The sequence below is a fragment of the Anopheles darlingi genome, chromosome 2 (assembly GCF_943734745.1).
Source record: "Anopheles darlingi chromosome 2, idAnoDarlMG_H_01, whole genome shotgun sequence".
Taxonomy (NCBI): domain Eukaryota; kingdom Metazoa; phylum Arthropoda; class Insecta; order Diptera; family Culicidae; genus Anopheles; species Anopheles darlingi.
In genome coordinates this window covers 92140449-92154401 of record NC_064874.1, presented here as the reverse complement: position 1 = coordinate 92154401, position 13953 = coordinate 92140449, and the positions used below count along the sequence as shown (strand labels likewise).

At 50.1% G+C, this 13953-nt stretch overlaps 1 protein-coding gene across 4 annotated transcripts in view; it reads left to right on the top strand.

The window, feature by feature from the left end:
* LOC125951801 (microtubule-associated tumor suppressor 1 homolog) overlaps positions 1 to 13953 on the top strand; it is a 72264-nt gene that overhangs the window by 30374 nt on the left and 27937 nt on the right. For 3 of the 4 annotated variants that reach the window (XM_049680855.1, XM_049680854.1, XM_049680858.1), the window contains exons 3-4: positions 2340 to 2468; positions 5564 to 5716. In XM_049680855.1, coding sequence (XP_049536812.1) covers positions 2340 to 2468; positions 5564 to 5716 — 282 coding nt within the window. The remainder of the gene's footprint in view (positions 1 to 2339; positions 2469 to 5563; positions 5717 to 13953) is intronic. The other variant, XM_049680856.1, reaches the window with a different exon arrangement.

The following is a 13953-nucleotide window of genomic DNA, read 5'->3' as shown; positions in this document are numbered from 1 at the left end:
GGCGAACGATCGATTGGTATTTGCAGATTACGCCGTGGCCTTGTAGCACACATTAATCAAACCGTGGATGTGGCAAAGTGGACCATCACTTAGCTGACCTTTGGGCGGTAAAGTAGATCACAGACCTTGGTATTTGCATCGTTGCCGCAAAATCGGTAACTGCCCGCACTAGCCATTAATGCTAAAAGATCCGCACCATTCGCCATTACTTATGAATGAGTTTAATTACCATTCCCCTTCTTCTCGCGTTGCCGAATGAGAGAGTTAGGAATAGGGGTCAAAGTGCTTTATCGAAGGGCTTTTTCGGCGTCAAGGTGACAACTTTTGGGGACACAATAGGCGGCGATGCATTTGGAATGTACATAATTCGAAATCACTGCTGCTGGCCCTGAACCACAGTTCCTGGAGTAAAGAAGAGAGAAAGAGAGCGAAAACGAGGGTCGCCCCCAACATGTCGCCAGTTCCGCGCCACAATGTCACAATGCCCGGCCGCGGTACTCCAGTGACCCGCTTTTCTTCAGCCCAAAAGGGGAGGAATAAAATTGAATTGCATTAGTTCATTAAAACGCAATTCCGAAACTGTGGTGTGGTGGGAAGTGTGCTACGATCAGAAGAAGGCCTAAACACGCCTCTCTAACGGTCCACGAGACGACGTGGTTGGGGTTTAGGAGGGATTTGTGTGAAACAACGATGGCCACGTCGCATCGCCTGGCGTCGGCCGTATCGCAATGACACCAACAGTGAGTGTGAGCTATTCCGATGGGGTGGCATCACAGTCCGGCCACGGACTAGAGGTCTTCAGGTCAAATGTATTGCCCGTTTCGATGCGCTTCGCTAGACTCCACTCCGTCGGTCGAGCACGGCGGCCAGTACTCCCGCCTTAGGTTGCGATGATCTTGTGCGTCCGAGTGCGCGATAGAGCGTGCGGCTCTGTGTGTGAAACGGTAGTGGCGAACCGGGATCTCTCCTTATACTCTCCAACACGCCACGTATAATAAGCTTGTTATTTATTGTGCTTAAATCAGGTTTCGTTGTCGCTCCGCACACCCGGTGAACCCCCCTTTTTACCTTCTCTACATTGCCATTGCCTCTAATCAGCCTCCAGATTGGGTGCGGGTGTAGTTAGTGACGTTCAACCATTGCGTCGGTGGCTTAAGCAGTGGAGAAGCGGATCTTGTCTTAGCGAAGGCGTACCTCGACGCTGCTGCTGCTGCTGCTGCGGTCGACATATGGTAGCAAGTCGTCGTTGATCGCACATTGGAGTCACATTGATTGTGGTGTACGGGGTTCTCTCTCGATGTCCATCTAAGGTCCATCCGAGGAAAGACCATCCGGTACTTTGGGAGACCTGAATTGGTCCCCGGGTTGGGAAGGCATGTGTCGTCGATTGCCTCTCATTAGCCACTTCAGCTGACGGTTCAATGTGACCCCGAGATGAATTCAAGGCGGGCACCTCCACGGGCCCCAACACAGTATCTGAAGAAGGGCGGTACAATGGTGCTGGTGTAGAGGAGAGAAACGTACAGAACCAGCCTGAGCCTAACGAACGGTGTTTAGGTGTAAATTGTAGATCAAACAGTACGGTCACCGAGTCAGCAACCAGCTGCTCGCAGTACGGAAGGCGGACTCGTTTGGGTTGGGGTTGGCCGCCTCCACGATCACCGAGCGAACGAGCGACCGATCGCGCTCGATCTTGAATTCTTGACATAACCTAAAATCGCACATCATGCTGCGTCGTCGGAGCAAATTGTCGGTTGGCCTCTTGTGTAGACACTACCCTTCACTCACCCACGATACATGTGCGAACCTCGCGATTACCGTATGGTCGAGGTGAGGTGGTGGCCATTGAAAGAGTGTAATGCTGGAATTAGGTTGAGGTTAGGAATGACCGTATCGGATCGGAGCCCTGTCATTCCAGGGGTACATCCGGCTAAAAGGACCGTTTGTCCTCGGCCACAGGTTGCGAACGAGGTCCATAAATTTGCCAACAAAATAGCGCTCCTCTGACAACACAATAGTCTACAGGCACTTTGTGGTTTACAAGTGATTTGCCCTCTCGGGAGAGATAAGGTGTAGAAGAAACGGAGAAGTAGAGAGAGTTCGATTGCCCTTGAGGCCAGCAATCATGCTAATGCGGATAATGCCCGGCGCGCGAGATTGCTGGGACTGCTGGCACAAAAAGATGGGGGGGGTCTGTATTATCTGATGGGGCAGTAAATATGACCCATTTCCGCGGCGAACAATGGCTGACCGCGGCGCAATTTCGTCTGTTTCTCCTGTGGGTCTATAAACAGCAAAAGTCTCAAACTCCCATTCCGATCTCCAATCTCATTTCGCAGGACCGGCCAAGAAGCGAGATGTGCGCACAATTAATTCTTCATCCAGTGACCTGGGACCGCCTCCATCGAAGACGAATGGAACGCAGCAGCCACCGAGAAGCAGTGCAGCGAGGGCGGCCGCAGCTTTGCGTAAGTAGCTGATATTCGCCAAGCGCTCGTCGCGTCCAATTTGTGCAAATCCCACTTAGTGGCAAGTCCAGACACGGAGAAAGAGAGAGATAGTGAGAGACAGACAGCCGAGAGATTGATGTTACAGTTTCCCATCGGCGACGATCAACAAACACCACACCGTACATTAGCCTCCCGTTCGGTTCTGGGGACTAGACAACGGAATGCGCGCGAACCGGATCGCGAAAATCCATTTCCTCCTGGGTCGGGCGGACGACTCGTGGACGTCGACGACGGTGCAATCGTTTCTCATAAATTGCGCTTCTCCATCCATGATGATGGTTCGCTACTATAGTGTTTGGGGAAGAATGGTGGCGGTCACCAGGGGAGGGGAGGTTGTAGTAGTGACTGGACCGTCGACCGGTTCGGTATCTTCTCCTGCGGGATGCTGGCTGGTCGGACCGGACGAAGAAGGAAATTTGCATTCCCCTGCCACATCGACCTACAGCGATGAAGGCCAACCAGTTTGGTCCGGGTCCGTGTCCGGTGCCCGAGAGGATCACACACAACACACCACCGATGCCACCCGCTGCCGATGCGCATCTCAACAACACGCTCAGCACCGCGAGTGCCGAGGTCGAGGACAAAGAAACTTTGGGCACGGGAAAGAGGGAGGTAGAATCCCCTGCTTTATGCTTTATGCTTTCCGGTTTCACTCATAATTTCTCGGCCTTCGGTACGGTGGGCTCGAGACGATGAGAGACGACGAAGAGCCCAGTGAGGCCAGTGTGTAGCTGTCCAATTCCGATTCCGTTAGCCTCGACGACGAGGAGGGACAGTGGTTGGTTCTGGCCGCTCTCTGGGCTCGGTATATTTCACGCTTCACGACGCCATAACTCCTGGCCTGGGCCTGGGTGTGTGTGATCCGGTTTCTTGGCTTCTCCGTAATACGGCAGCCAAGGTATGGTGGCCACAGAGGAAGAGGAAGAGAGAGAAGCACGAAGTGAAACAGTGCACATTCTTCAATTGATTCTACTTGTCATAACGTACAGCAGCAGCAGCAGCCGAGGGAACTTGTGCTCATGCAGCCGTAGACCCCGGGTGCAACACAATCTGATGCAGATGCACAAGAAAGATACAATACCGGACCCACCGGACCGGATGAATGTGATTTTTTACTTGGACAAGGGCAACGGAGAAGGAGAAGAAGGCGGTATGATGCGACTTTTGTTACGCGACCGTTCCGACGTGCATCTTCCATTAGCTCAGAATGGAATGGACAGCGAAGCGCCAACGTAGGCAGCATCTTGCATAACGATTTGCGATTTACCTTCTTGGCTTCGGACCGGAGTGAGCTGCAAACATGCAACGGACGGTATTAAGATTAATATGTTGATCAACGAGAGTACACAGCGTTTTTGTTCTTGGTTTTTGAAGAATATTGCAATTCCATTTCGCCTTTTTGGGACCCAAGAAACCGTAAACATAGCTCGACACACTTCCGGAAGACATCGGTGTGCGTGTCGCGAAATCGAAAACAAGAAATGCTAATGATACGATCGCCGCTTGGTGCAATGCGCGTTTGATGCAACCTGTTCCGCGTGGCATTGGCAAGACCCCGCTTCTTAACCCTCTTGAGAGATCCGTGACAGGAGAAGCAAGAGAGAGAGAGAGGCGACAGGTGGTAGATGGAACCTGCATCGCTCCGGACGCACCGGACCGGAACGGTGAATGAATCGATGTGCAGCAGGGTCCGAGACGAGAAGAGGTCCCCTTTTGAGCCAGGTAATGGTAGCTTCTCCGTACGTACTCTGCGGTCGGATCAGGTTCCAGAGTGCCCGCGTCCCCTTCTTTCAACGCAAACATCACGGACACGATCCGCGCGATGGCCGCTTGCAGCATATAATTTATTCATGATTCGCTTCCCTTCTCCCCGTGAAGATGCATTTGTCTCCATGTGTCCGTCCTCCATCGCTTCGGACCCTCGGACACGGCGGAAGATGCAGGATTGCATGTTAATGTCTCGTTTGGGAAGGAGGCAAGAGTGCAGGAAGTTGGTAAGGCCAAATCGATTGGTTAGTCGCGAGGTACCTACCAAGAAAGAGAGATAGAGAGACAACGTGTGTTGTTCTACTGCCGGTCGGTTGCTCTAAAGTCTCATCAGCAGTTTGAGGACCATTGACTTCTTTGGAGTTGAAGTCGAGTGGAAGTGGACGGGAAAAGAGGGCCTGATGTTGAACGGGGGCAGTGGAGTGTGGCTCATTTGTCGGTAAAGAGTCGCGGCGCGGTATCGTAAAGGATGCTGAGGGACTGCATTTTCTCCCGGTACGGGAATGTAAACCATGCCGCTTGTGTCGTACGTACTATGCGGTCATTCCGTTCCGGAGCCGAGTCTGGCCTGGACCGACACGGTAATTGAGGTTTTTCCACTCTCGGTTCCCTCGGTTCGATGATTGCTGGTCGATGGTGATGAAAACGAGATTCGATCTAGGGCCCCGCCGAGTTTCGTGTGGGGAGGCTTCGCTTCAACGACACTAACACGCTCGGTTGGTCACCAGGAGGAAGGAGAAGTGTTGGAGGAGGAGTTGTTTACATGCCGGCCTACCAAACTCAGTCAGTCGCTACCTCTCGTCCTGGGATAATCCGGGGGATTTGGGATTTATTTTCGGTTCCAACTCCAAGAATCGCTCACCGTGAAAGCAGCTCGAGGACAGAGGGAAGTGCATTTCGAATGGCCAACACAACGCGGCACTCGGTAGCCACATGCTCGGCTGGTGCCGGAAGTTGCCCCAAATAAATCTTTGGAACCGGAAAGTGGCCGGCTTTCAAGTTTTGCTGCAAAATAAACCCATCATTCTGGAGCGGGTGGAGTAGAGAAGATGGCCTCGAATAACTTGCACAACCGCTTCTACTGCTAGATTGTGGTCCGTTTGGGGATGAGCAGCGGATATCCTGCTCCGAAAATGTAGCATTTCAATTGTGTCGTGACTGAACGGAATCGTTCATTCTATCCTCATAACAAGACGTTGATGCTGCTGCTGCCGCTGCTGCTGCTGCTGCTGTTCGGTTGGTCTAATGGTCTACACCCTTTACCGGATTGCATTTCTATTTCGCAGAGAAACGCATCTCTTCCAACTCGTCGAGTGCCGCCACGAATACGCTGCTGGTTCCGGAGCAGCTGAAAGGATCGCCACCGACCAAGCGGAATCTGCTGCTGAAGCGAAATGGCGCATCGAAGGGCGATTCCAACCGCCTTGAACGGGCTCATGGTGAGTGTTGTTTCTTATATGAACTCAGATTCATTTTTTGATAGTAATTTTAGTTGATAAAACGTGAGTTTACATAAAAAGTGCTGGGAAAACCCGTGGAACCCTCGTTTTTGCTAGGTTGCGCCTGAATGTAGTCTTGATGCAGCACACCACATCGAACGCCCGCAGTTATGCAATTAGTAGTATCGGTGGTTGCCGCTAGAGGCGCTAGAGGCGCGATTGTCTTTCTCGGTCTCTCTTTAAAGCGAAAGTGAGCTAGGATGATATGAATTGGAAAACTTTTAAATAATTAAATATCTTAAAATGCTATAACATGAATGCTTAAAATGGTATAACACTTAAGGTATGGATGGTAGAAGATAGATGTTTCTTTAAAAATCACTTTAAGCGAAGATGCACCTCTGGAGAGATTCGGATCGGCCACCCAAATCGTTTTCGGAGGCACAAGATGCTCATCCATCATGCTGGCATCCCCATTTCGGTCTCCACCCAACACTGATAAGCATCAATTGCCTCGTGCTGCGTGTTCCTTCGATCAGCAGCGGCCTGGTCAGGGCATCTTTCACTGCATCACATCGTGTAACGCAGATCATGCAATCGATAATGATCCCGATTGACTTATGCCACCGATCATCGTCGTGGACATAATGTCAAACCAGCAACGGGCAGTAGTTGCATTGCGTAACGGTGGCATATAGTTTGGATCGTAAACGTCAGAAACGGAAAGCTGATCACGATCACATGGCACAGCAACCGATCGGTCACCGATTGGCTACCGGTGGGAATATATGGTTTATCACTCATCTTTCTTTTCTTTTGTGCGAGATCTTTCTATTTTCTCGTGGAGATGACGAAACAATCGGTTCGCGACACGGGGTCCGCTTTCGCCGAAAACCTCGCATCCAATCGCCATTCAACGACCCTTCGATTCTCCCGGAGGGGTGGTAATTGCATCAAATACGAGCCGTTTTATTGCAAAGCGGTTATCCGTCAGGCCGCCATGCAGCTTAGTGACTTCCCATTCCGGATGAGTGATTGTGAAAGTCGACGAACGTCGATACCGACGTAGAGTGCCCGGTAGAGGGTACCACATCTCAGGGAACTGAAGTGCGTAAAGAAGTAGTTTGCCTAAAGCTCACATCACTCTACTCGTTTTATTAGGCATAAACGGCCCCGTTTTCGCTTTTTTTCGAGGGTGAAAATAGCGATTTTCTCGTGCGCGAAATGACCATTTTCCTGAGCCACAATCCTCTAGTGGCGCGAGTCTTGCGGCCAAAAATTTATTGAATTTAATTATCGGTGCATTATTTATGAAACGCGTGCGGGCATGGTTTGAAATGCACGCGAGCTCGCATTTTCATTTCATTTTCATTTGAAGTCGCGTGAGGATCGCTCGGTGCCGTGGCCAGACCAGATTCGCTTATATAATTTATCCATTTCTCACCGGTACGCTTTTCGGCCGTCCTTGGGATGAAATTGAATTGCAAAATCTGTCCGGGGTTGTTAATGCGATTAAGCTGGCAAGTTTTTGAAGCTCTCTTTCGGTTTCACAACGCTTAAGAATGCATCCGTGAACGTGTCTTGCAAGCGTGACATCGGAACCAGCGCTGCACCGACACGAAACCACTAATCTGCACCCCCAAAATCCCACGGATCAGTGGCCCATGGATGCACCCTTTTTACCACCGTGGGTTCACACTCGTTTGATTGGATTTTTCCCTCATCGAACACTCGAGCTTAAACGACACGTGCTCACGCCCTTCACAGACCCTTTCGTGAGCTTTTCCACTGTTCCGTGTTTGCGTGTCTGTGTGTGTGTTTTGTGGGCATTCAGCTGGAACAGCCAACAACAACAACAAGAGCACAGCAGCAGCAGCAAAAAAGGATCCGGACCAGCGGGGTTGGGGCTCTACAAATATTTAGCAGCCCACCAAGGAATGCATTGGGTTTGCGAGTGTTGCTAATTGAATAATTGGGTTGGGATGTGCATTGAATGGGTTGCCAGTGGAACGATTATGCTTTCAGTTTATGCTGCGTACGTGCAGCGAAGCGAAAATTAGTCGCTCGCAGGCACACGAGGTGCTCGAAGTGGGTTTGTGGAAAGTGAGATGCATCGCGAGGTCTCTAAAAATGGAAAACTTAATGCACGTGAACCAGACACAGACACACACACACGGACGGGCGCAGTTAATGGCACGCACTTGCCTTCACCTTGTGAGCAGCGTCTGTGTTTGTCACTACGAGCTACGAGACACAATTCCTTCGGTACCTCCACCACCATTCTGCCGGAAGCGAAAGGGATCCTCCATCATTTCGTGTGTGTGGTGCTCAATTAATTCCGCTGGAGCGGTTGTGCAGGGTGAAGGGGAAGGCCAAGGCGAAGGCGCGCGTTGTACGCCAACACCGGAACCAAGCGGGCAAGTTAATGCAAAATACTCGGTGTGCGAAGGGCGCCCGTATGTCTCGTCCGGGTTCACGTTATGCGTGAATGATTTATGCAAATACCAGGTACCCCTACCTCGCCTCGTTGGTAAACCACAATGGCTTATCGAATGCCGGCGGATGCGCGATGACCTGATTCTCGTTCGATGCAGGAATGCACACTTGAAGTGCACGAGGTGAGAGTTTTTCCCTCGATGCTGCCCCACAAGGCTGTCGATTATTATGACAACAATTGACAACACCCACAACGGGCGGGGGTGAAGACACAAAAATGTCGAGAAAGTATCTCACCAAAGACTCATCTCAAAGGCTTGCATTGTCGTCAAGCGAATCCCTGGGAATCCAACCCAATGCGACCTTTTTTTTTTTGCGCAATCTAGCTCCCGTCCGTCTAAGCACTCATCAAAGCGCCGTTTTTATGCTATCCTCGCCACGATTTTGATTACCGTCGGCCGGCTCTAATGGATGCCGTTTGCCAATGGAGCCATTTCGAGTGAGATCTGTCTTTTTTTTGTTTTGTTTTCGGAGATAGTTGCGCAACACTCTGCGAGTCGCACGGTTTGAAGAAAAGCGAGAAAATCCGCGAACCACCATTAGCAATTAAACGCTCGCCTTTTTTGTGCATTTTTTTTTAAATGAAGGTCCACTTCAGCTTTGAACTCGAGTTCAAAGTTGCCCTCAACGAGAATGTCTCGAAGTGACGGTTCTAGTATGCGTTCTCGTAGTCGAAAACTTGGCGCCAACACTAACAAATCATCACTTTCTTCCAAGTAAAGTCCGATAAGTGCAGACCATGCTGGTTGCATGTAAATCGCGTGCCAACATCGCGCGCAGCACTTTGAACACGCGACCCTCGGAAGTTGCTCCCAATTAGTTTCGTTCTCTCATCATCATCGTCGTCATCATTCACGTCCCGTTCCAGGAAGGGGTTGCTGGCACGCTATCAGGCGAAGAGCACCACCTTCTTCACGTCGTGCTGATGGTCGGGACGGGCAATCCCTAATTGATCGTGCTAGAAGATCTAAGCGAAGGTCTGAAAGACGAGAAGCATCCCAAGTAAAGGCACTTTCTGTACTGGAAAAATGCTGTAACATGACATTACTGACCCGGGTGCTCCCGGGATTCGCGAAATACGTCACAGACGGAGCACGCAACGCATTGAATGCCATTGGCCTCGCGTTCACTGCAACTGCTGTGGGCTTTGCCCGATGGCTGGAAGCCGGAATGTAATTAAACAGAAGCCGATCCACCTCTCCCGCTTGCACGCTAATGGCTAGTTACTATCATTATCACTCTACTTTCCTTAATGAAGTAATCAAGACAAAACAGATCCAACAGACTCCCATCCGGTCGATCTGGGGCCCACGAGGTAGCATGTTGTGGTTGGAGTATGTTGTCCGCTTGTTGTATCTCCAGATGGGCGTGTGTGTGTGAGTTTAGCAAAAGCCTTCCCAAAGTGGCCGCACTTTCATCCCCAAAACACCTCCCTCCACGCAGTAAAACCCTTGTTGATGGAATGGTGCTGGAAATGGGTCATACGACGGCTACAAAGCCCGCCGGTCTGCCAGTCGGCCCAGATTTGTGCGTACGGGAAAACCTTTGCACACCCTCTCTCTCTCCCAAACACAGACACACACACACACACGGGGAGCGATGAGCTAGAAAGAAATTAACTGGATTCGGAGTAGGAAAATGGAATTCCCATCGGAAAAATCAAACCGAAAGCCGGACGAGGCCGAAACGGAAGGAAGGAAGAAGCCAGGCCAGTCGGTTAATGGAAAACTGTGGTAATTCAACCGGGTGTTCCATGCGTAGATAAGCGCATTACGCACGCGGCACGGTACGGTGGATGGGAAAAGCCACACTCCCTTGCTAGATGCTCCACGGAATGGAGTTCTAGTGCTGTGCTGGATAATGGTTTTTCTTTCGATGGAAAACTCCGCACCGTCACTGGAGGACAATTCGGTGAAATGTCAAGAAGCGGTTTCCAAAAACAAACCAAACAAAAACCTGTTTGCATAAGCGAGAGAGAGAAAGACAACATAGTTTACTTACTGTTGACAATTCCCAATTCCCCGGGGTAGAGCGTCCGACATCCGGCGACTACCGGCGACTACCGGTAGTGCTCCAGCCCACGACACTGCGTAAACATCGGGATCGGAGGAACGAAAATGCATCGTTGCAGTTACGTGCCATGGACGCATAATTACACTCCGATGGGGCGCTGGTGAGGTGCTAGTGGTTTCCGCATAACACGTCGTCGCGCCCGCCACCGCTACCATGACGGATGTGCCACCTTTCGATCTAGTTTGGAGTCGACGGGGTTTTTTTTTTCGTGTGTGTTTGGTCCCCAACTACGTGTTTAACCAGGCGGTTATTCGACGTGACAGCCCTTGACACGTTGCAGATTAGCACAAAAAAAAAGTAGTTACCTTGATGTTACCTTTTTCCTGTATGCGAACCTTAACAGTGTTCTGTGCTCGGTTTTGAGTTTGATTTGCTTACTGCGCGAGAGTGAGAAGAGTGAATGTAAACTGAAAAGCAATTTAAAAGATAAATTAGTGCGAAGCTGCAAATTGCAACTTTGTAAATGCCATTCCCAGTTAAATTACATGTTGAAACAAACACCTTGTCACTTTTTCGATTTCAATAACGTTTGTTTAACTGATTGATTTCTATATATACGTACTTATTTAATAACTTACTTACACAAATTACTCTTTCAATTGAAATTTCCTACTCTCTTCATTCATTTTCATTGATTATATTATAAACAATTATTAGAGAATGGTTTTATAAGTTTTGTTCCTTATAATTCAATGCTTTCAAATAGCTGTTGTAGTTAGTTTTTATGTTTAGTATTTCTGTACCCCAAGGCTTACATCCAAATATCGCAATTACCATGTCGAATGAGCCAATGAGGGGTTGCTAATTTGCCCAAAAAGATTACAACGCACAGGTTCACATTGAGTGCCGCTCAATTGGTCAATCAACGGTTGGAGAAATGCCCGCACGAGCAGCAGCACCAGCGCCATGTTGTACATGCTTCACGCCCTGTATCTGCTACGCACGATGGCATTTCACCAGCAATCGCGGCAATGCTACGCAGCATAAACATCGCTCCGCACCGATCGATTGACGCTCGAAGCAATCAACACCCCGAGGATCGGGCCTTTTTGCGCGATTAATCCATTAAAATGGTGCGATTAAACAGATGCCTTTCCCCCCAGCACCGCGTGTGGTATGTTACGCGTACACCTGTGGTCATGATCTTGAACCCTCGATTCGATCGATCGTGATTTAGGTTTCCAACCGATGGAGCAGCAAGAGCAAGAGAGAGAGGGTGGTGTCCAGTGGTCTACGCATGAGGGCGGTAACGGCGATCCCAACTTGGCGATCGAGCACTTTCTCGCGTTCGTTAACCGCTTTATGCCATGCCAGTTTCCGTTTCAATGGCGATCGTGGAACGGAAATTCATTTGTCCAAATATGTCCACCGTAGCGGAAGCTGCAGCTCGCAACGACGACAACGAGGACGCAGTCACGGTGCAAGAAATCTCGAGTCATCGAATGGATCGTTAGCGCGCTGGCTGGCTGTTTGGATAACACTTTTCCTGCTTTCTGAGTGATGCACGCGACGCGCCAAGATGCGAGTGTCGTTAGCAGCCCTCCAAAAGCCTGGTTATCTAAGTGTACCCATCGGATCGCAGTGATGGACTCACTCGGGCCTGTCTTAGGATCTCTGGAGCCCTCTGCACTTCCTCCTGCCCACACTCGCCCCCTTTGATTTTAATTGCCAAGCATGAGACGGACGTTTTTTCGTCTTCTGCTGGCACGCTGGCCCTAATGTTTTGCTAACGATCTGCTTCGTGTCACGCTCGATTGAGCTCGAGCGCTTCGGAAGACGGAAGCCTGGTCCGCAGCCATGGATCGCAAGCCGGAAGAAAGCTGGCGGGTGTGTGTGTGCGCGTGTTTCTACGCTCTTCTTTTGGCAGCCCGGCGATCGGTTCAGCTCGATCGGTTTGCGTTACGCGAACCCCAACCAAGCGTCAACCGTTAGTTCTCGTTTGGCCTGGCACCATCGACATTGATTATAGCAATCGTTACGTGGCTTTTAATTAATCGAACAACGATCGAGAGCGGAGAGGAAAGAGTGCAGCGCAGCATCTGAGACTCCTTAAGATGGCGGTTCCGGCGATACTCGACGACGACGACGACGACGGCGCCTCGGTGGCGACGCTCCGTCTCGTCTCGTGAACTGATTTTTGCGCTTTCACTCTGGCCAGTTGCGATTCGTGATAGGGAATGCCGTGCCGTGGTGCGATGCTGAAGGATATGTGCGACAACACTTTTACAAATTACTTATCTGCTTCCAAGAGCCGGTGCCAGTGCTCGTTAGTAGAAACGGTAAATGGCAACTGGTTTACGGAGAGATGAAATTGGATCGAATGTTTATCGATTTACGACTTCCAGATCCAGTCAGAAGGTTCCACTAGATCCGGCGAGCGATGATAGTTTGCCAAACATGCTCCGAACAGTGGCAGACGGATTAACGTTGGTCTTAAGCAGCAGCACCGGGATTTTATGTTTGGATTATGCACCAACAACCGGTCACCGGATACCAGCAGCATCCGTCGTGCCATCATCGGAAATCCCTTCATCGATTCCATCATCCATCCGATCGTCAAATGGCAGAACATAGCGAGTAAATGTTTCGATTGCACGCCGGATCATAAGCACGTTCGCGGGCATTCATCATAACTTCGATAGAATGTGCAATAGCAAGCAAGTCATTCGAGAACTGCAACTCGCTCCGAACACTCTGATATGTCTAGGGAGCGATGTCCATTTTTCTGTTGTGTTTTCTGATGTGTTTTCTTCTGCGGTGGTCCAACAGTCGCGTCAGACAACACACGCACATCGAGTGTCTAGACTGAATAAAGGGTGAGGAACCTTCCACGAACTCCGTGCTGCAAGTGAAAAGCATCCCGCAAAAAGGGTCCAAGGACTGTTTGCTAAACGCGATCGCAATTGTAAACATTTGGATAATGATCTTCACACCGATCAGCATCACATCGCACCGCGAGACTTTGAGGCACTTTTGGAGCCGGCGGTTTGTTATGTTTCGCCACCTTCGGTTCGTCGTCTGCACGGCACAGAATACCGTAACACCTGATTTCGCACCCACGACGGACACTAAAGCGAGAGCTTCGGCTGGATGGCTGGAGTTTTTTCGTCTTTCAGCGTTTTCGCGCGAACTCGCGAACAGCGTGCGATGTTGTTTATGGCCGGGATGGACCAACGGATGGTGCGGTCGCGTCTTTATGGCCATCATTACGACCTGGTGGGCTTAACTCTGGGATGCTGTCTTGCGACTTGCTTCATGCAACAGCACACCGGACGGCACACCGGAAGGCCTCTAAATCTCTCGAGCAAGAACTAACAACCAACAGCGTGGAGCGTGTTACGAAGTGGCTTCAGTTCAGTGACGTACTGCTTCGGGATGAAAATGGAATTCATTTTATGTATTTAATTCAATTGCTCACACCCCAATGGGGGTGCTGGCGTCGGCAAATTGTGTTTTACATACACTACCGCATAGTGTTACGCATCATCTTCTCAGCTAAATTCAGCTGAATGGCAATTCACACAGCGTCAAATTAATATTCATTGGCTACGAAAACAAAAACCATAAAAAATGAAATCATTACGACGACGGCGCCGCATAGCTCCGATGCTAATGTTTTGGATTTTCCACCTGCTTCCACCCTTCATCGGTTGTGGGCTCGGTAAGAG